Below are 19,787 nucleotides of genomic sequence, written 5' to 3'. Positions count from 1 at the left end.
GTTCAGGTGATAGAGCACTAAATGAGCAAAAGAAGCTGGGGGATAGTGCCCAGGCCCTAAGTTCAAGCCCCAGGACAGGAAAAAATAATAATAGCAAGCAGGCAAGAAAGAGGGTACAGATGCAATGCATATCCTGCAAAATTAAGAAAATTGAGGGAAGGGGTGGGGTTGGGAGGAATGGAGAGAATGATGAAAGTGTGAGATATTGATCAAGTTGTGTTTTATTCAAAAACTGCTGTGTTAAATGGGAGTCCCTTTGTACAACTAAGGATAAGAAAAATGCATTTAAAAAGGAAAAAGAAAAAGAAAAGTGGGTATATGAACCAGGTGCAGTGGCTCACGACACAGGAGGTAGAGATCAGGATTACGATTCAAGGCCAAACGGGAGGAAAAAAGTTAACAAAGCCAGATTTAGTGACAAATACATTTAATCCCAGCTTAAGTAGGAGGAGTCTTAGGAGGAGGATCATGATCTAAAGTTGGCCTAGGCAAATGTAAGACCTTATTTTAAAAAATAAAGCTAAGGTCTTGAAACATGACTCAGGTGGCAGAGCGTTTGCCTAGCGAATATAAGGTCCTGAATTTGAACCTTAGTACTGCACCCCATAAAAGAAAAGTAGACCAGGGGAAAGCAGGTTTCCTGTGTGGCCACTGGGTGTGTTCCCCAATACATCCAGGGAGTATCCCTGCCCACAACTGCTTCAAATGACCAGGATCTGGGCTGGGTGCCCCAGGGGGCAGAGAACCTGGGCTGTGCTTGAGGGACATGAGGGGTCCCCCACTTTGGAAGCAGAACAAAGATGAGGAGATAAGCGTGGGGAGACCTGAGGCTTCTTGCAGGACTTGGGGGAGGGAGGGAAGTTGAGCCGGTCCCCTGGGGGTGGGGGTGGGGGCACAGGCTTGCCTTCTCCTGTCCCCTGACTGGCAGGGAAATCCCACGTGAGCCTGCCATGGAGGGGACAGCATGTGACAGATGAAGAGGCTGCCATCTTGGCAGAGCCAGCAGTGTCGGGTGCCTGGAGGAAGGGGGCTAAGCCAGTGGGAAAGCAAGATCTTTAGTGGATACCAGCACCAGATGACCCCCTCGCACAGCCTGGCTCTGATCCTCAGCGCCCACTGAGGTCAGCAACAGCACGTGGCAGCATGGTGGGCACTGCCTCTGGCCTGGCTCATGGCATCCTGGCACCACAATCCTCCTTCTCTTCCCCTCTCTCATGGAGCAGGGTGGAGCCATGAGAAGCAGGGGAAGGGACTGGCGGACCCCTGCTAGAGTGTGTCACGCAGGCTGGGTGCTGGTGGCTCACGCCTGTAATCCTAGCTACTCAGGAGGCTGAGATCTGAGGATCGTGGTTCAAAGCCAGCCCAGGCAGGAAAGTCTGTGAGACTCTGATCTCCAACAAACCACCAGAAAACTGGAAGTGGTGCTGTGGCTCAAGTGGTAGAGTGCTAGCCTTGAGCTGAAGACAGCGCCTAGGTCCAGAGTTCAAGCCCCACAACCGAAAAACAAAAACAAAAAAGTGTCACCCGGGCAGGCATTGAACAGCTGCCTGGAACTCCAGATGGAATGGCTGGGTCTGTAAGGCCTCCTGATCCTGGTCCCTGGGCCGCCTGGCCAGGTGGCTGAGAGCTCCGGAACACAAGCCTTCACTTCCCAGTTGACACCCATGTGATTGATTGCCTGTCTGGCCCCTGTGTCCACTCACAGTAGGAAGCCATGTGGTGTTTCAGTGTCAGATCCCCCACTGTGGGAGACAGGGACTGTGATGCCTGCCATAGTTCACAAGGACCACAACCAAGCCGATACCGTTGGAAACTATTTATTTTCCAGAAGGTCTAAGCAGCAACAGCATGACATAAGAGGGATTCTGGGACTTGGAGAGCTCTGTGCATGGCCAGCACCCTTCCCTGACATGCTGTGGTGTGTACTTCACCACAGCCAGCTGCCTCTGGGAGCCAGGAAAGTGCCACCTCATGTATCCATCCCTTTACTATCTAAAATCCTCCCATTCAGTCATTTGGTCCCATAGTTACCCTCTTTTCCTATATAAGGATAACCATAATGTATAATACAGAGCCAAGGTAGTCGTTGACACTATATCAAGAATTTGCTTTTCACCCTCCCCCATGGTATAACCCTTGCTTTCACTGTATTCGATGTTGGTATAATTTGTGGAGGGGAAGGGAAAAAACAAATCGTTTAGGGATACAGGTGGACCCATTGCAACAATGAGATGTACAAGACGTTATGTCAAAAACGAACCTTACAACTTTGGTGGCAGGGGGGGAGGCTCGGGTGGGGGGAGGGGAGGAGGGGGAGTATGGGAAGGGGAAACAAAGAGGAGGCAACAATGCTTGATAAGAAATGTACTCGTTATCTTGCCCATGTAATTGTAACTCCTCTGTACAGTATTCTCACAAAAAAAATAAAAATAAATAAAATTAAAAAATAAAAAAGAATTTGCTTTTCAGCTATTGAAGGAAGGAAACAAGGGAATTGGAAGGGGGCAAGCTTAACAGGTCTAAGTGTTGGGACCTGGAAGAACACTAAAAGTCTAATAGAAGAACAAGCAAAAAGACCCAATGTGAGGTTGAAATAAGATGATGACCCAGCTGACTAGAAGGATGGGCGCTCTGTGTTCCAGGTAATTGGTGTTTGTGGAGGGTGGGGAGAAGTTACTTTCACCTATTCAGTCTGAAGACCCCTTCTGAGCCTGGATTCTGAGCCAGGATCAGTGCTGGAGTCCAGAAGTCAAGGAGCAGTGAGGACAAGGGAGGCAGGAAGTTTTCCATTCACCCAGTGAGGCTGGAAGACAAGCCCTGCACCCCAGGAATCATGAGCAGACTGCGGTCACGGTCACGTCAAGAGCAAGCAGAGGGCCAGGCAAGTCTGGGAAGTGAAACTTGCTGGTGCCTGTTTGGGCCCAGCAGAGCTGTGGAGGGCGGGGCAGCTGGACACAGCAGGCAGTGGGAGATGCATTCTGGGTACCAGCAACCTCCCGGGAGAGATCCACACTGGAAATGGTTGGCATGGGCTTGGAGAGTGGGACCAGGTGGTTAGGGGAGGGACACGGGGGGGGGGGGTGAGGGCAGGGGACCAGGCAGAGCTGTGACCTTGCCAGGGAAGAAATGGGCTGGTCTCTGTCCCCCTCTGGCTACACTGGGGCAGAAGAGGGATGAGGAGGTTGGAAAGGAGAGGTTGTGGGTGGGAGGCCTGGCTGGAGGTGCCAGATGCAAGGATGGAAGTGGAGGAATGCAAAGAAGCTTGGTAGATGCTGGAATGGCAGAGAGGCAGGGCACGGTGAGCCTTCCTGGAACAGCCAAGGCTAAGGTCATCAGAGCCCCAGGTCCTTAGCCCAACTTCCGGAGTATCTTCTTCACCCAAGGCATTCTGGGATTGGCACAGATTTCCAGGCCCCTGATGGTTTCCAAGCTAGAGGGAGGAAATGCCAAGAGGCACATCTCAGTGTGGGTGTGCGGTGAGGAAGCCACACATCCCTGACAGCTTAGCTTTTATGAGACATGTACTGTAGGTGAGGCTCAGCATGGATGAGCCATTGATAAAATGTGGTCTGCAGACCACATTTCTCTAGGGGAAGAAGGGCAGGGAGCCCTGCAAGTCTTTTCTGGACCCTCAGCTCCTGAGACTAACAGCCTAGTCATGGGCCACGAAATAAAATTTCAAGTCACGAAATAAAATTTCAGGCCACAAAATAAAATTTCCAAGGGTCTCATGATGTCACTGACATTGCCTTGCAACCAAGAGTTGGGGACTTGGGTGCCTGTCCATCTGGGTTAAATTCTAGCTCTGCCATTTCTTAGCAAGCCACGGAGCTCCTCAAAGCCTCAGTTTCGACATCATGGATTGAAGAGTTGATGAATGAATACACACTGACATGCTCAGAAAAGCATGCCCCATGCATCTAGCCCTGGCCGGCTATCCGGGATATTCTAGGTGTCCCATGATATTGACTGATATATGTATTTGTCTTTATTCTTGGCACACCCAAGCCTGGACTGGGCCATTGCTCCCAGCCAAGCCTCCTGGGTTCCCTTCAGAGCCTAGCTGCTTTTCCCTCACCCCTGTGCTACCTCTAAAACCCTGTGGCCCCAGTCTCCCCCACTCACACGACACCGGGCCTGTGGCAGGAGTCCGAGGTCCAGTAGACACGACTTATCACAGACAGGGGCAGGGCGCGGCGGATGTAGTCACGGCAGCAGACACTGTCTTCCACATTGGTGCCATAAGGGGCTGCAGAGGGACAGGCAAAGGACACGGAGGTCAGCTGTGGCCCCAAAGCCCTTACACTGGTCATTCAATTTTATTCTGCAGCCCTCAGAAACCATACTTTGGGGCTCTGAAATGCCAACGGGGTTCAAAGCCTCCATATACTCTGGTAGGGTCAGCTCTAGGAATTAGGTTCCAAGCAACCAAGCATCAATGACACCCCCAGGCTTCTGGAAGGAGCCTTTGAGGCTTCCTATTCAGAATGAGATCTAAGGACCAGCAGCATGGCTCACCTGGGAGCCTGGGAGATGCTCTCTGCCCCTCCCCTCCCTGCCAACCCCACCTGTGTGCAAATAGCACTGAGAGGTTGCTTCAACTCTGTCTCCTCCATCCCCTTTCCCAGAGCTCCAGGGAGACGATTACAGTCCAGAGAAGGAGAAGTGCTGGACCAAGGCCACATGGCAAAACTGGGGTAGAGCCAGGACCAAGACTCGCACAGGGGATAGGCACACAGCTTTGGGTTCAAGTCCTGCTCTGCCCTGAATTGCCAGATCACCTTGGTCAAGTCATTGAACATCCTTGAGTTTCATTTCCTCCTCTCACCAAAGGAGTAATAACAATCCTGACTTTCTGGGGGTGGTGCTGGGATGTCTCTCTGGAAACCCCAGACCTATGAGCCTTGATTGGTCGTGACTGCCTGACTCCCACTCCAGTGCTTGCTTTTCTGTCTGGCTTGGTGCTCGGCTTCAGAGCAAAGCCAGGTGATGGGAAGTCAGGGCCAGCTTCTCAGGATCCTGGCCCCATGGGCCCTCGGCCTCACATCCTAAGACCCTATGTTCCAGATGTTTAGGGCAGGAATTCCCCCAAGTCAGCTAAAACAGGTTCTAGAAGCAAGCCTCCAACATTGCCCACTTAAGCTGGGCACTGGTGGCTCATGTCTGTAATCCAAGCACTCGGGAGGCCAAGATCTGAGGATCCTGGTTCGAAGCCAGCCTGGGCAAGAAAGGACCTGAGACTCTTATCTCCAATTAGCTAGCAGAAAGCTGTAGTCCAAGTGGTAGAGAATCAGCCTTGAGCAAGGGATAGTTCCCAGGACCTGAGTTCAAGCCCTAGTACCAGCACAAAAAAGACTGCCCATTAGAGAGAGAGAAAGAGTGAGAGCAAGAGCGAGAGGAACATAGAGGCCCAGAGAAGCACCGTAATGAATCCGAAGCTACAGAGCCAATGGCAGATTGGGCTCTTGTGCTCCTAGTCTAGTGCTCGTTCCTGGAAAGGAATAAATGGCTTCGTTTCAGCCCTGGCCTCCACAGAAAGCCGTCCCATCCCCAAGCTCACCTGAATCACTTGCTTGAAACACCATGAAAAGCAGGAGCAGGGCTGCCAGGAGTGGGGCTTGCAGGCCAGCCATGCTCACAGGCCCAGGCCAGGTGTCTACTGGCCAGAGGATGCGGAGGACTGGTATTTAAGCACAGCCCCCACCCACCCGCCTTGAATTCCTGTCTTAGTCACATCACACTGGGAGACGAAGACATTCGCAAGAGAAGTTCTCAGTTCCTCCACTGGTGGGGAACCACTTAGAGGGGACCCCCCAACCCCGTGCTAACCCTGCATCTCTAGAGACGTGTAAAATCCCCTGGCCTGAGCACCCCGGGTTCTGCTTGTGGTGTGGCCCCAGGCATGTCCTGGCGGCCCCAGGGACTTCCTTCTCCAGATGCAGATGGAGAGTTGGGTCTACAGGCCAACCCGTGCATCTCAGAACAGGAGCCAGTGCCTGCCAAGAAGGAAGAAAAGAGGGAGGGAGGGAAGGAAGAAAAGAAGAAAGCAAAAAAAGAGGGAGAGAGAGAAGGAGGCAGGAATGGAGGGAGGAGGAGAGGAAGGGAGGGAGGAAAGGAGGAAGGGAGAAAAGAAAGGAGGAAGGGAGGAATGGAGGGAGGAACAGAAGGGAAGGAAAGGGGAGGGAGGAAAGGAGGGAGAAAAGAATGGAGGGAAGGAAGAAAGGAGGGAGGGAAGGAAGAAATAGATGAGAGAGGAAGAGGGGAAGGAGTGGAGAGAGGAAGGAAGGAAGGAAGGAGGAAGGAAGGAAGGAAGGAAGGAAGGAAGGAAGGAAGGGAGGAAGGAAGGGAGGCAGACAGGCAGGCCTAGCTAGGAGCTTGGGGGCTGGCACCAGGGCCTCCTCTCTAAGGTTCTGGAGAGTCATGGGCTGACCTCTTGGCCCCTCAGCAGCCAGAAGTCTTAAAGAACTTGCACCCACACCTCTGTCCTGTGTTCTCCTCACTTCTCCATCTGTCCCACTGACTACTTCCCAGCTCTCCCTTAGATCCATCTCCTTCTCTCCATTTCCACTGCTCTGTCCAGTCCCGCCAGCTCTGCCTGAGTCTTGGTCCTCGTGGCTGCCCGAGTGAACAGTCCAGGCTCCAAGCTGCACGCACCCCTCTCCCACCTGCTGTGGCCTCCCTGAGGGCAGAGCCCAGGCCCCTGGCTATGACCTTGAGGTCCTCCTTTCAAAACATTTCCCCTCCCAGAGAGATCGGACCACATCACTCACAGTTCCTTAAAGAATCTGTGGCCTGACTCCGGCCATGAATGACATTTTCCACTTCTGTACCAAAGAAACTCCTACTCATGCATCAAGACCCATTTCAAATGTCACTTGTTTGGGCTTCATACTGTTGTGATCAGTGGCCTGGAATGTGGCCCGAAGGACACTGTGTCAAGACTTTTTGTGTGTAAAGTGTGGCCAGCACTAGGTTTGAACTCTAGGGCTAGGTGCTGTCCCTTAATTATTCAAAGTTGAGGCTCTACCACTTGAGCCATGGCTCCACTTCCAGCTTTTTACTGGTTAATTAGAGATAAGAGTCTCACAGACTTTCCTTCCCGGTCTGGCCTTTGAACTGCAATTCTCTGATCTCAGCGCTAAGCAGCTAGGAAGACAGGCTTGAGCCACCAGTACTTGGCTGGGGTAGATATATACTTGAAGACAGTCAGTTTTGCCAGCTGCAGAGTTCTGGAGGAGATGGTAACAATGGTCACACTGCCATGTGATCTCTCACTCAATGCCACTGCATTGCTCAGTGACAATGGTAAATGTACGCTTATGTATATTTTACCAATAAAGTGTTTCCTCAAATTGAATCAAGCCTCTAGAACTAATGTCCAGGGTTTTTGTTTTTGTTTCTTTTTTCAATTTTGAACAGCATGATGGTATTTGTTCACACTTCCTCCTCCCCTTTCTGTAACCCTCCTTTGCCCCCTAATGTCCAGGTTTTTCTTAAAAAAACAAAAACAAAAACAAAAAACACAACTACCCCTATCACCACAGGATTGCACACAGTGGTGCACCTATATAATCCCAGCGACTGAGGCGGCTGAGGCAGGAAGATCACAACGTTAGAGGCCTGCTTAGGCTACACACTGATCCCGTCTCAAAGCGTAATGCAATAACAGCAAACATAAGCCACGATTAAAACCTGGGGTTAAAAAGAAGAAAAAAACTGCTTTGAGCCAAGAGTCTTGCTATGTTGTTCAGGCTGGTTTGAAAGTTCTGGGTTCAGGTCATTGTTTAGTCAGCCCAGGAATGTCTTTTCATTGTGACTTCAATGTGGAAGTCACCCTGAGTGGAATGTCCTCAGAGTGAGTGGTAGCCTTGGCCTGAGGTTCTTGCTCCAGCCTTGGGGTTTTCTCAGAACTCCTCCAGGGCTGAGGCCCCTCCATGCTGGATCCCCAGGAAGTTTCCCCTTGGACAGCACCCTGTATCGCTTGAGCCACACAGCTCCACTTCCATCTTTTTGGTGGTTAATTGGAAACAAGGGTCTCATGGACTTTCCCGCTTGGGCTGGCTTTGAACCTTGACCCTCAGGAAACTTTCTTTCTTTCTTCTTTTGTCGGTCGTGAGGCTTGAACTCTGGACCTGGGCACTGTCCCTCAGCTCTCCAGCTCAAGGCTAGCTCTCTACCACTTGAGCCACATCGCCACTTCAGGTTTTTGGAGTGGTTTATTGGAGATAAGAGTCTCACAGACTTTCCTGCCCGGGCTGGCTTTGAACTGTGATCCTCAGATCTCAGCTTCCTGAGTAGCTAGGATTACAGGCATGAGCCACAGGCGCCTAGCTGCCATTTATTTTCTTGATGACAGCCATTCAGTCTTCAGTCAGCTGCTTTGCACCTAGCTTCACTCACCTAGGCTGGGTGTTGAACGCAGCCTCCTGGACCACCCTCACTCCCCATCGGCCATGAGGTCTGTGTTGTATGAATAGACCATCACCTACATGGCCAAACCCTATTGGACATTTGGGGTTTTCCAGTCCCTTGCACTTACATTTTTAAAACCCCCAAATAACACTTTTTGAGTAAACTTACGAGGAAAGAGAAGGGGGAGGTGGTGGATCCATTCCTAGAAGTAAGGCAGCTGAGCTTTTGATACCCCAGAGAAAATCCCTGCCTGGAGCAGCTGCCGCGCTTCCTCTTTTCAGCAGAGCAAGGGACCGGTGCAGATGAGGGATCCTCTTGGGGCAATCACCTAGCTGGTCCCAGGAGCCAAGAGGAAGGGACATGAGTTGGCGAGTCTGAGGCCCTTGGGAGCAAACCTTGGGAGGCACCAAAGGCGATGAGGCTGAGTCAATTATTCTATAGGCTGGGGGGTGGGGGGGAAGCTTCTGGGATGACTAGAGAGGCTGGAGGACAGGGGGTGGGGAGAAATGAAGGTCATAGTGGCAGCTACCACCACACTAATGATAATAATTAGTAATAATAGCAAAGATAATTTGCTCTAGTTTAGGTCTGCAATATTCTACAAATGCCCCTGTGTTGAGCCAGGGGCTGGTGGCTCAGAGATCTGAGGATCTCAGTTCTAAGCCAGCCGAGGCAGTAAAGTCCAGAAGACTCTTATCTCCAATGAACCACCAGAAAATTGGAAGTGGAGTGGTGGCTCAAAGTGGTAGAGTGCTAGCCTTGAGCAAAGAGCTCAGGGACAGCATCTAGGCCCTGGATTTAAGCACCACAACCAAGACCTCTTCCAAGGGATTGTCTCCACATGCTTGTCAGAAATCGATTGCACTTGTTTCTGCACTTCTGAACCTCAGTTCCAATGCACTGATTTACTGAATTGATTTGTCTATACTTTTACCAGTGGTATACTGTGTTTGTGTGTGTGTGTGTGTACTGTGTGTGTGTGTGTGTGTGTACTGTGTGTGTGTGTGTGTGAGTGAGAGAAAGAGAGAGAACTAAGACTTGAACTCAGGGACTCATACTCACAGCTGGTGCTCAACTGCTTCAGCCAAATGGCTTTTTCTTTTTTTGGATCTGATCGTGGGGCCTGAACTCTGGGCCTGGGCGCTGTCCCTCAGCTCTTCAGCTCAAGGCTAGTGCTCTACCACTTGAGCCACAGCGCCACTTCCAGCTTTTTTCTTTTTGCTTATGTGGTGCTGAGGAATCGAACCCAGGGCCTCAGGCATGCAAGGCAAGCACTCTACCACTGAGCCACCTTCCCAGCCCCCTGTTCAGCTTCTTAAGTGCTAGGATTACAGATATGAGTCACCACACACACTCAGTCCACTCAGCCTTATCTTCTAAATTTATAAAGGACCTATGTAAAACATACAAGTCTTATGATACATAACTTAGATTTAATAGCAGTTGACCTTTTACTGTATTTTGTTTGTTCTCTTCATTAAAAAGTAAAAAAGTATATAAGTTAATAAGTATATTATATACATTATTATAATATTTCATTAGAAAGTATCTTAGAGTCAAAGCTACCCTGTCCAGTCCATTTCCCTCCGTCTCTCTGTATGGATAACCACAGAATCTACCCCCAAAGCTACTGGAGATCTCTCCTCCCCATGATTTTATAAATAAACTTAGGAGCTGGGCACTGCTGGCTCACACCCATCACTCTAGCTACTTGGGAGACTAAGATATGAGGATTGTGGTTCAAAGCCAGCCTAGGCAAGAAAGTCTGTGAGACTCGTATCTCCAATAAACTACCAAAATTCCAGAAGTGGAGCTGTGTGGCTCAAAGAATAGTAGAGCACTAGCCTTGAGCAAAACCAACCAAACAACCTCAGAGACAGAGCCCTGAGTTTCCGCCCAGTACCTGCGTTACCTAAGCAACTGGCACACCTAGAAGAGGTCACATCTGCATCTGCTGAGGTCACATCTGAATTTGATGTGGCCACACCTTTCTCCGCCCATACGCTAGATAAGGCCTAGCGCAGGCCCAGGCGCCCTCTTTTCTCAGCTCTTTCCCAGGCCTTTCCCAGCCGCGTAGAGGGCCAAGATGGCCTGGTGCCAGCCAGGACGATGAATAAACCTACCCCTTACCTGAATACCACATGCATGGTGTGGTTCTTACTCGGTTACCTCTTTTTAATAACCTAACAATCTGCACTGAGCCAGGCACAGAATGTAGGAAAGGGCCCAGAGTGCACAAAATCCTTGCCTGGTAATTATATACAGAGGCTCTGATCGTGTTCCATTGGCTACGGTTCTGTCACTAGCCTCACTAGCTGCAAGGGAGGCAGGGAAACAAGCTAGCTGAGCATCCAGGAAGAAAAAGACACAGGTTTGGAGAAGAGCCAGCCAGTCGGTCAATACTAGCAGTCATCCAAGGAACAAGATTTGGACTGGAAGATGGTTCACCTCCAACTTCTGCCCTGATAGAATGACATATTCCAGTGTAGCTCCCCAGAGCAAGTCATATAGCACAATTGTGATGGCTATCATCCAAGAAGCAGCCCCAAGAATAGTGAATAATCTCATGGATCCCATCTACCTGTCAGGCAACTGCTGTGTGGTGTAGATTTCTGATTTAGGTTTGCTTTTCTTTTTTTTTTTTTTTGTAATATTTGTTGTGGGGCTTGAACTCATGGCCTGGGTGTTGTCCCTGAGCTATTTTGCTCAAGGCTAGCACTCTACCACTTTGAGCCACAGTGTCACTTTCTAATTATCTGGTGGCTCATTAGAGATAAGAATATCATAGACTTTCTTGCCCAGGATGGTTTTGAACCTCAATCCTCAGATCTCAGCCTCTTGAGTAGCTAGGATTACAGGCATGAGCTACCAGCTCCCGACAACGATTTAGGTTTTCAGTGTCAAAGAAACAACAGGCATCTTGGAGCGAGAGACATGACAATACCCTAAGTCCTAGAGGTAGACATCACCAAGTGGCAGCAAGGACTAGACCGCAGTACCCCACACTCTTGTGACTCCATCTCTGACTCTGTGGCATGTGGATTCATAACCCTTGCCCTACCAAGTTGAGGGATCAAGGACTTGTACATTTTTGATTCTCAGTGATCCTCATGGTAATCCTTTGGTATTGGATATATGTAGATGACCATTGGAAAGGCCCAAGCAACACGCAGGCTCAGGGAAGTCCCAACTCACAGTCCCTAGATCTTTGCTGGCTCAAACAAGGAGAGAGAAAGCATCCTCCAGGGAGGAAAGTCCTAGCAGAGGATCACAACAGCCCAGTATTTATGTCCATATGACCATATAAAATGATGCTAATCAAAATGAACTCCATGATATAGAAACAAGAGGTTTGGGTTTTCTTTCTTTCTTTTTCTTTTTTCTTTTTTTTTTTTTAGTGTACTGTTTACAGTTATTTCTTTTTTTCTTTTGTTTTTCCCCCTCTGGTTTATTCACTGTTTCTGATTTCAGTACCCTTTGTCTTGTACATAAGTTGATCTGATTTGGGGAAGGGACGGGAAATCACAGAAATGAGACCAAGGGTGAATCAATACCACAGCAAGGTTCACTAGATACTCTGTTGGAATTAACTTTACAACTTGGTGGGGGAGCAGGTGGGGGGAGGGAAAGTGGGAGAAAACAAGGAAGAAAGTAACATTGTTTGAAGAGAAATGTACTCATTACCTTATTATGTAACTGGAGTCCATCACCTTTACAATAAAATTAAATTAAAAAAGAATACTCATCAAGAACAACAAAAAAAGAGCCCTTCTTGGGGTTAGAGGCATGGGTCAGTTGGTAGAACACCAGCTAATGGGTGAAAGTAGCTACAAGTACCAAGTTCCAGTTCCAGTCTTAGGTCTAGGGGGGAAAAAAGAAAAGAATGAGTGCTCCTGGGTGGGGTCAGGGGAAAGGGGTGGATGAAGAGAAGGGTGGGAAAATGCAGGCAAGACCCCAATGTATATCCTACAAAATTAAGAAGAATGAGGGAAGCTGGGTGCCAGTGGCTCACGCCTCTAATCCTAGCTACTCAGTGTAAGGTATATTAAATAGGTAGGTTTCATTAGGTAGCCGATGAAGAGAGCACCACATGCTATTCAGGCAGGAGAAGAAGTTTATTTACTGAACTGCTGCATGGTGGAGAGGCATGGCTGAAGAGGAAGGAGCGGCCCACCCTTGGGCCAGGACTTATCTAGGCCAGGGACAGGGAGAGGTGTGGCCAGGTGGGGGAAAGGTGTGGCCAGGTGGGGATCCAGATGTGACCTCAGGGTCTGGGACCCTCTTAAGGTCAGATGGGAGGCGAGTGACCAGAGGTGGCCCAGGATGTGACCTAGCAGGAGGGGAAGGTGACTGCTTCCCGGTCTGCCAGTTACCTAGGTAACAGATACTGGGCAGAAACTTAGCCAAGAGATAGGGAGGTGTCCCTGTGCAGACCTTACACTCAGGAAGCTGAGATCTGAGGATCTTGGTTTGAAACTAGCCTGGGCAGGAAAATCTGTGAGACTCTTATCTCCAATAAACTACTCAGAAAAAACCAGAAGTGGCACTGTGGCTCAAGTGGTAGAGCACTAGCCTTAAGTACAAAAAGGCTCAGGGACAGCACCCAGGACCTGAGTTCAAGCCCCAGGACCAACCAAAAAAAAGAGTGCGGGAAGGGGTAGGTAGGGGAAGGATGGGTGAGTATGTTGAAAGGGTGACATTGATCAAGAAATAATCTATTCATAAGCTGCTTTGCTAAATGATAACTCCTCAGTACAAATATTTAAAGATAATAATAAATTTTAAAAAATAGGCACTTTTATTCTGAGCTTCAGAAAGACTCTGTCTAGTGGTGCTGTGCTATTTCTAGCTTCATCACCTTTGTAAGCCTGAATTACCTGAACTCTTTTCTCTAGGAAGAAAGAAGGACCTTCTGTTTGTTTAAACTCAGGCCCTCCCATTTGCTTGCTTAGCTGACACTCTGCTGCTTGAGTCAAGCCTCCAGCCTAGCTTTTTGCTAGTTATTTTGAAGATGGAGTCTCCTGGACTTTTCTGCCCAGATAGTATTCCATTGTATGGACATTTTAGATTTTTCTACTTTTTTGACTATTATGAAGAGCTCCTATGAACATTCCTACACAAGTGTTTGAGTGGGTGTATATCTGCATATTTTCATTGTTCTAGGATGGGGGGATTACGCTGTTGGTGGGAATGTAAACTAGCACAACTACTCTAGAAGGCAGTTTGGAGTTTCCTCAAAAAAACTAAACATACTCCTTCCCTACAACCCAGCCCCCCCACTCTTGAGCATCTACCAGAGCATTGCAAGCTCGTATACAATAAAGACACTCGCACATCCATGTTCATTACTGTACTTTCCTGAGTAATGGAAACAGTCCAGATGCCCTACAGTAGATGAGTGGATCAAGAAAATGTGGCACCGATACACAGTGGAATTTTACTCATCTGAAAAAAATAATATTATGTCATTTTCAGGGAAATGGATGGACCTAGAACAAATCATGTTAAGGAGGTAAGCTAGGCTTGGAGAAACAAACAGGCATGTTTTCTCATATGCAGACATGCATGACAACATATACAGGGCTCTGTACATATACACACACAAGTAAACTGACTGAAGGATGGCCCTCTCTCCCTGTCTCCTGGGCATTTCCTGTCTTGCTTTCCCTGGAGACTTTCCCCTCTGCCTTCCCTAGAGACTTCTCACCACTACCTCCTAAGTCAATACAGTAGTTCCTATGAAGAAAACAGGCATGAGGCCAGAGGTGGTAAAAATCCAGGGGCCCAGGATCCCAGAGCTCTGGAGGCTGAGGGCAGGAGGAGTCAATGTTCCAGAACAACCTGGGCTACAAAGCCAGATCTTGTTGGAAAGACAAGGAGAGAGAGCAGAGAAGAAGGAGGAGAAGGAGGAGAAAGAGGAGGAGGGAGGTAGGGAGGGAAGGAGAACAAAGAGGAGGAAAAGAGGGAGGGAGGGAAGGAAGGGAGGAAGAGGGGAGGGGAGGGAATAGAAGTCCAAAAGTCCAGATGCCATTGTCTCTGGGGAGGGTAATTAGGGGACTGGAAAGGAGCCTCATTTTTTCACTTTTACAAAATAAACAGTATTTGTCTTTATTTCACAATCACTAAATAAAACATTCAATCGCCATTTGACTGAACAGACCGAGGGTGTTAGGAAAACACCTCTCTTGGAGAACGTGTTGGGATGCCAGCCCTTCTCCCATCCCACTGTACTTCTGATGGAGCAAAAAGAACTGCCCAGGAACCTGCCCCCCCCCCCCCCAACTCCCAGCAAGAGGTAACTGGAAGCAGCGAGCAGTGAACCATGTGAGCCAGTGGGGGCCGTGGCTACTCATCTTAGAGAAGCACAGAGTCACAAAGAAAGCTGAGCACTTGCTGCAGGAGTTGGTGGGTCCTGTTTCTGCAGGACAGAGGATGCCCGGAGGCGGGGCAGGAGCCCCAGCGCCCCTCTGGCCTCCTCTGCTATCCCCCAACCAGCTGTTTCTGGTCCTTCCTGCCCCAGCTTTGAAGGCTCAGGACATTCTTTCTGGGTTCTAGTCAGCCATAAATCTGTGACCTTCCTCTCCAGCTGACCTACCCTTGTGGAGCTCTTAGGCATGAAGGCCTCTGCGGGAGACAAGCTGTTTCTGCTCTGTCTTGGCAAGTCCCTTTCCTTCCTGGGCCCCGACCTCCTTGGGGAGTCCCCTCCTTTCTCTTGTCTTGACCCCCAAGATCAGAGCCAAGATGGCAGCTGAGTGGGGCTGGGAAGGTGGCTCAGTGGTAGAGCGCTTGCCTTGCATGCCTGAGGCCCTGGGTTCGATTCCCCAGCACCACATAAGCAAAAAGAAAAAAGCCGGAAGTGGAGCTATGGCTCAAGTGGTAGAGCGCTAGCCTTGAGCTGAAGAGCTGAGGGACAGCGCCCAGGCCCAGAGTTCAGGCCCCAAGACTGGACCCCCCCCAAAAAAAAAAAGATGGCAGCTGAGTTCCCAGAAGTGAAGGTCTTCCTTCTCCCTCTCCACTCTTACAGGATTTCCAACACCCGATGAGCTTAGGGAGATGGTTACTTAGGATCCCTGAAAGAAACCCTACATGGAGCCAAGCCTAGAAGAAGAGCATCAAACAGGAGCCCTGATGCAGATCTGACCCCACCGGCACCAACCTGGACGTGACCAATGGCCTCGCTCTCCCAAGCCTCTGGTGTGGACTCATTTCTCCACTCTCTCTCTCCGTTTTACTGAGAAGGAACTGGAGGCACCAAGAAGCTGGGCCACTGGCCAAGGCCCACAACTGTAAGGACAGAGCCAGGGTTCGAAGCTGAGCAATGCTTCCCCGTGTGCTGCTCACTCCAGACAGAATCGGCTAGTGGCCTCCTGGGCCCATAGACAGCTGTGCCCTGCAGCTGGGCATGGATGGGCAGGGCCATCTTCGCCCTCTGAGCCAGGAGCATTTCCCAGCAGGCCCTGGCCTGCTCCTAGTGCCACGGTCAACCCCAGCCCCCAGGGGCGGGCGCCAAGTGCATTCAGCTTCTGGATTGGGGGGGGGGGCACCTCAATCTCCATGTGCCATGGGCTTTGGGTGAACTTCAACCCCCTCCATCCAGTTGCACCATCTCTAGGCTGAAATCGTGTTTGCTGGGGTTTCTTCTAGCACTGCTGCCCCACTCTGGCTGCTAGGAACTGGTTCAGGACCTCCCCCTGGCACTGGGCCGTGGCAAGGGGTTCCTAAGATGGACTTGGACAGTCTGGAGGAATGTCTGAGTCATGGTACTGCCTTGAGAGAGACTTGGAGCTTGTGACACTCCCTGCCCCCCCCCCCCCCCCCCCCCCCCCCGTCCTGAGCAGCCCTGAGATTGAGAATCATGCCTTGAGAAAAATCATGGCTGTCAGCGGCTGGTGGTTCACACCTGTGATCCTAGCTACTCAGGAGGCTGAGATCTGATGATTAAGGTTTGAAGCCAGCAAAGCACAAAAGTCTGTGAGACTCTTCTTTAATGAGCCAGCAAAAAGGGCCAAGCTGGCAGCTTGTCATCAAGACAATGGACTGGGGCCAGGCCAGTGTTGCTGTGGCTCCTTCCCTCGCCCTCTGCCACCAACCAGAGCCTCAGTTCCCTCATGAAGAATACACCTCTCGAGCCAAGGCAGGGTGGCTCATGCCTGCAATCCTAGCTACTCGGGAGGCTGAGATCTGAGCATTGTGGTTTGAAGCCAGCCCAGACAGGAAAGTTGGTTGAGACTCTTATCTCCAATTAACCACCAGAAAAACAGAAGAGGCGGGCTGGGAAGGTGGCTCAGTGGTAGAGCGCTTGCCTTGCATGCCTGAGGCCCTCGGTTCGATTCCTCAGCACCACATAAGCAAAAAGAAAAAAGCCGGAAGTGGTTCTGTGGCTGAAGTGGTAGGGCACTAGCCTTGAGCTGAGGAGCTGAGGAGCTGAGGGACAGTGCCCAGGCCCAGAGTTCAGGCCCCACAACCGGACCAGAAGAGGCTCTGTGGCTCAAAGTGGTAGAGCACTAGCCTTAAGCAAAAGAGCTCAAGGACAGCATCCAGGCTCTGAGTTCCAGGCCCAACAGCAACCAAAAACCAAAAAATTCTTACCTCTCCGATAGGTTTTTAAAAAAAGGTAGCTGAGTAAGAACAGCACCACGCACCTGGGAAAGAGAATGAGCTAGGAAAAAGAAAGAGCTGGGAAAGAGAGAGAAAAGAGCTAGAAAAGAGGGCATCTGGGCCTGGGCTAGGCCTTATCTAGGGTATGGGCAGAGAAAGGTGTGGCCACATCAAATTCAGATGTGACCTCACGGATGCAGATGTGACCTCTTCCAGGTGTGCCAGTTGCCTAGGTAACCCAGGTAACTCAGCCCACCTCGAAGATAGATGTGCCAGCACTGAGGCTTGAACTCAGGACCTCTCATTCTCACTTAGCTTTTGTCACTAACGGCTGGTGGTCCACAACTTGAGCCACATCTCTACTTCTGGCTTTTTGCTGTTTCACTGGAGGTGAGTCTCTTAGATTTGCTGGTCCTGGCTGCCTTCAAATAGCAAGCCTCAGATCTTAACTGCCTAAGCAGCCAGGATTACAGGCATGAACTACTGATGCCTGGCCAAGACTGGTCATGTGAAAGTCAACCAAAAGCAAATAAAGGCATTTAAGTAGAGGTGTGGGGTTTACTCAGTTGGTCCCTTGATTTCAAGACCATGGTTTAGCTTAGGAGACACCTCAGCACCTGGGGACAAACTGCAACTGTCCTGTTCTCTGTCCTTGGCATCTGCCACCTGATAAATATTTAAATGCCCAAGGATGAGCCACTCTGCTCTCCTTCTCCGGACTCAGTTGCTTTGTTTTGGATGGACTTAAGATTGTCCCCAGGCTGCCATGGACACACACAGCCAAATGTGAATACTGCCTAACTAGCCAGTTCTGTGACTAAAGGAAACTTTGGGGGTAAGGAAATCTGTCTAAGCCTTCATGTTCTTATCAGTGCGATGGGTCCAAATTCTCCCCAAGTCTCCATCTTGCTTTGAGACATTAATGCAGGAGAAGTGCCTGGCATAGATAAAGGACAGTATAAAAGCTCAATTAAAGAATTTTGGCTGGGGGGCTAGGAAGGTGGCTCAGTGGTAGAGCGCTTGCCTTGCATGCCTGAGGCCTTGGGTTCGATTCTTCAGTACCGCATAAGCAAAAAGAAAAAAGCCGGAAGTGGCGCTGTGGCTCAAGGGGTAGAGCGCTAGCCTTGAGCTGAAGAGCTGAAGGACAGTGCCCAGGCCAGAATTCAGGCCCCACAACTGGACCCAAAAACAAAACAAAACAAGAATTTTGGCTGGGTAGATGAATGGATCAAGAAAATGTGATAATATATATATATATATATATTATATATCTATGAATTCTATGCTTCTATCAGAAAGAATGGCACTGCCCCATTTGTAAGAAAATGGAAGGACTTGGAAAAAATCATCATATTATGTGAAGTAAGCCAGACCCAAAGAAACATGGTTTCCCTTCTTTATAATAATTAGTATCTGTCCAGGATAATCTTAATAGATGAGCAGAATAGCTCAATAGCTATGAATATATGACTAAATGCTAAGTGAAATGAACTCCAAGACGTGGACACAAGAGGTTTTTCTTTGTTGTTGTTCTCAATGTGCTATGTGAATTCTTTTTTCTTTTGTGTTTTTCCCCCATGGTTGATCCCCTGTTGTCACTGTATTCGGTTTCGGTACCCTGGGGATTGTATATATATTTATCTGAACTAGGGAAGGGAAAGAACAAAGTGGTGAGACAAAGGACCTTTAAAGGGGGGCCTATGCAACAGCGATGCTCACAAGACAACTTGGGGGGATTGGGGAGAGGGAGAGAAAGAGGGAGAAAAATGAGGGAGAGGGTAACAAGTTAGACAAGAAATGCACTCACTACCTTACTTATTTATGTAACTGTAACCCCTCTCTACATCACTTTGACAATAATTTTTTTGGGGGGTCCGGTCATGGGGCCTGAACTCTGGGCCTGGGCGCTGTCCCTCAGCTCTTCAGCTCAAGGATGGCACTCTACCACTTGAGCCACAGCACCACTTCCGGCCTTTTCTGCTTATGTGGTGCTGAGGAATTGAACCTAGGGCCTCATGCATGCAAGGCAAGTGCTCTACCACTGAGCCACCCATGGCTGTAACCATTAGAGGAGCCAGAAGAAGAGGAAGAGAGACTTAAAGAGGGACCCCTGTAGAAGGTGGGCCTGGAAGCCCAGAGAGGTGAGTTAACCTACCCAATACCACACAGCTTCTTCGGGCCTGGGATAGAGCCCTGGGTGAGATGTGGGTACTGGCTCTAGGAGGCCTCCAGGCAGGGGTGTGTCAGAGTGTGTTCAGAAAGTTCAACTTCCTCTGCACTAGAAGAAACACACCCATAAGCCTTGGGCTACCTTGTTTCATTCATTAAGTGAGCGCGAGCCTTTGGAATAGAAGAGATCTGTGCAAGGGAAGTTTAGCCATCCAATTTCACCCTTCAACTTCAAGAATGGGCCCGGAAGCTGTGGGAACTGCAAGTTCCAGACCACTCTGGGCCTCAGTTTCCCCTTTTGTAAAATCACCACTCTCTAGGCATTCCTATTCTCTGGCAGACAACTGGTAAAACCTGAGGTTAAAAGGGAAATATTACACACTTCAGAGTCTTCTGGGTAAAAGCTGGAGACCCTATCTGAACAGGACACTAAAAGTAAAAGGGCTGAGCTAGGCCCCAGTGGCTCACACCTGTAATCCTAGCTACTCAGGAGGCTGAGATCTGAGGATCACGGTTCAAAGCCAGCCTGGGCAGGAAAAATCTGTGAGTCTCTTATCTCCAATAACCACCAGGAAAGCCCAAAGTGCAACTGTGGTTCAAGTGGCAGA

General features: G+C 49.6%; 1 protein-coding gene across 1 annotated transcript; it reads right to left on the bottom strand.

Annotated features, from left to right (window-relative positions):
- Nucleotides 1–2,429: 2,429 nt before the first annotated feature.
- On the bottom strand, nucleotides 2,430–5,646 carry Ccl22 (C-C motif chemokine ligand 22). The gene is made up of 3 exons (XM_042689964.1): nucleotides 5,561–5,646; nucleotides 4,126–4,249; nucleotides 2,430–3,430 (listed from the first exon to the last, which is right to left on the bottom strand). Exons 1-3 carry the CDS (start codon nucleotides 5,631–5,633, stop codon nucleotides 3,349–3,351), a joined length of 279 nt encoding a protein of 92 aa, XP_042545898.1. The 5' UTR covers nucleotides 5,634–5,646; the 3' UTR covers nucleotides 2,430–3,348.
- Between the last annotated feature and the right edge of the window lie 14,141 nt (nucleotides 5,647–19,787).

Source organism: Dipodomys spectabilis, unplaced genomic scaffold, assembly GCF_019054845.1.
Source record: "Dipodomys spectabilis isolate Male_0828 unplaced genomic scaffold, ASM1905484v1 ptg000130l, whole genome shotgun sequence".
NCBI lineage: Eukaryota > Metazoa > Chordata > Mammalia > Rodentia > Heteromyidae > Dipodomys > Dipodomys spectabilis.
This window is presented reverse-complemented; position numbering and strand designations above follow the sequence as displayed.

Excerpts from the sequence above, each read along its gene's own strand:
- Ccl22 (XM_042689964.1), bottom strand. The coding sequence starts at position 5,633 with ATGGCTGGCCTGCAAGCCCCACTCCTGGCAGCCCTGCTCCTGCTTTTC. Across the intron at positions 4,250-5,560 it reads GTTTCAAGCAAGTGATTCAG|CCCCTTATGGCACCAATGTG; the intron begins GTGAGCTTGGGG and ends GTCCCTCTGCAG. Across the intron at positions 3,431-4,125 it reads TGCCACAGGCCCGGTGTCGT|CTTGGAAACCATCAGGGGCC; the intron begins GTGAGTGGGGGA and ends TCCTCCCTCTAG.